Source organism: Penaeus monodon, chromosome 25 (assembly GCF_015228065.2).
Source record: "Penaeus monodon isolate SGIC_2016 chromosome 25, NSTDA_Pmon_1, whole genome shotgun sequence".
Classification (NCBI taxonomy): domain Eukaryota; kingdom Metazoa; phylum Arthropoda; class Malacostraca; order Decapoda; family Penaeidae; genus Penaeus; species Penaeus monodon.
Genome location: NC_051410.1, coordinates 39,937,513 through 39,939,432, shown reverse-complemented (window position 1 = coordinate 39,939,432; position 1,920 = coordinate 39,937,513). Strand labels below are relative to the sequence as shown.

The 1,920-nt window shown below is 42.8% G+C and overlaps 1 protein-coding gene across 1 annotated transcript in view; it reads left to right on the top strand.

Annotated features, from left to right (window-relative positions):
- Positions 1-1,920, top strand: part of LOC119589262 (facilitated trehalose transporter Tret1-like) — a 7,873-nt gene that overhangs the window by 5,789 nt on the left and 164 nt on the right. Inside the window, exon 5 of the mRNA XM_037937882.1 lies at positions 162-1,920. This exon is cut by the window's right edge and continues 164 nt beyond it. Within this exon, the coding sequence (XP_037793810.1) occupies positions 162-641 (480 nt within the window). The 3' untranslated portion in view covers positions 642-1,920. The remainder of the gene's footprint in view (positions 1-161) is intronic.

Below are 1,920 nucleotides of genomic sequence, written 5' to 3'. Positions count from 1 at the left end.
AAAATACACTGTATAATACACTGGCAAAGCATATGCAGAGGACAATACTCTATGAAGCTTATCTATGCGCGAATCATCGTATGTAAACCTAATCTGACCAGATATGCGTTTCAAAGATGCCGCTTTCGATAACAGCTGACCGTTCTCTTTCTCCCTTGCAGGAAACGGCGGAAAACGCGATATCTATCGCCGAATCCATGAATCTGACGGCAGGTGCGGGGAACAGCACGGATGACGTCACGGGCTGGAAAGAGACCGTCGACAACCTCTCATGGCTGCCCCTCGTCAGCTTCATGGTCTATGTAGTTGCTTTCTCTCTAGGATGGGGCCCCATTCCATGGCTCTTCATGGGGGAGGCCCTGCCCGTCAAGATCAGGGGCCCCGCCGCCTCCATCGTCACGGCTTTGAACTGGTCCTGCACCTTCGTCATCACCAAGACCTTCCCCGGGATGGTGGAGCTGATCGGGCCGTCCTACGTGTTCTACATGTTCACGGGCATCATGACCTTTGGGACCTTGTTCGCCTTCTTCCTCGTGCCCGAGACTCGAGGGAAGACACTCGAGGAGATCGAGGAGGAGCTGTCGGGAAGGAGCAGCCTGCGAAACCGCAAGATCAGTACCGTGTCCGGCCTGCACATGTAGGACCTTGGCTGTGTTTACGTTAGGAAGGACATAAGCATACAGGTTACCTGGCCTGTGCCGCGTGCGAGGCGCTTGGTTCCCGCGTGTGAGAAAGCGTACAAGGCGGACGCTGCACACTGCCGAATTCAAACGTTTCTCTCTTCGTTTTTCATCACGATGTGGCTAGTCAAGGGAAAGGGATAAAACCCTTTGTAGAAATTGTCAACCACTTGTTTGGCAATGAAAAGGACATAAATTTGGCTTCGACGCCGTCTGTTCAGTGTGATTTTCTATTGCACTCTGTCAGGGAATCTAGACTCAGCGGAGTTTAGATATAAAACATTTTTGTCGTCTGAACTAGTAGGGTGAAACGGCATTCTTCCACGGAAACTATACAAAGTAGTTTTGTATTTTAAAAAATGATAATGATTTCGTGTCAGTGAAAACTAAATACTTTGCTCTCTTACTTTTTTACATCACGGAAATTTGTGATAGTTTCTGCTGGTGCTATCTGATTCGTTTCGATTTTTTTTTTTTACATATTTTGTTGTCGTTTATTCTCTTATGACCCTAAGGAAATGGAACTCGGCTGACATCATACACGCAAGAAATGGATTTCAAACAAATTGCTGAACATGTTAATGTTTCGGTTATATTTATACATTCCTTAGAAACGAACATGTGTAAAATAGGCTTTCATCGTTGCCTTAAGTGACTTATTCAGGACAATCATCATATGTCTTCCATACTAGACTTTTCTAAAAATATCCAAATCACTATGGTGTTTGTAATTAAGATATTTCATGTAAATGCATCTGCTTGCATACATTTGCATATGCGTGTGTACATATTTACAAACAGTGTAAAACACGTTTGTTATACCTAATAGTTTAGCAATATTCTTTATGGACACAGTAATATATGTTCATATGTGGGTTTAGTATAGTATATGCACCACTGACCGTGTTAGTTATTCACACCATCTATAACACTCAAAGTTTTGTACTCGTGTAAGTTATAAAATATTGGTACTTTATGATACTGACATATATAAATGTGAATAGTATGCTTGTGAGTTGGAGTGTCATGTAAATGATATTTATCTGCATATAATGAGTAAGACTGCGTGTGTACTTTCCGTTGTGAATGGTAGGTAAATGCCATGTCCTGGGACTTGCCTTAAGTGAGGTACCAAACACGATGAGCAAGTGAGTGTCCAGTACATATAGTAGGTAGCCAGTTCTGTTTGTTCAACAGGAGACTCTCAAATCCAATAATCATATATTCTCTCGATTACCTA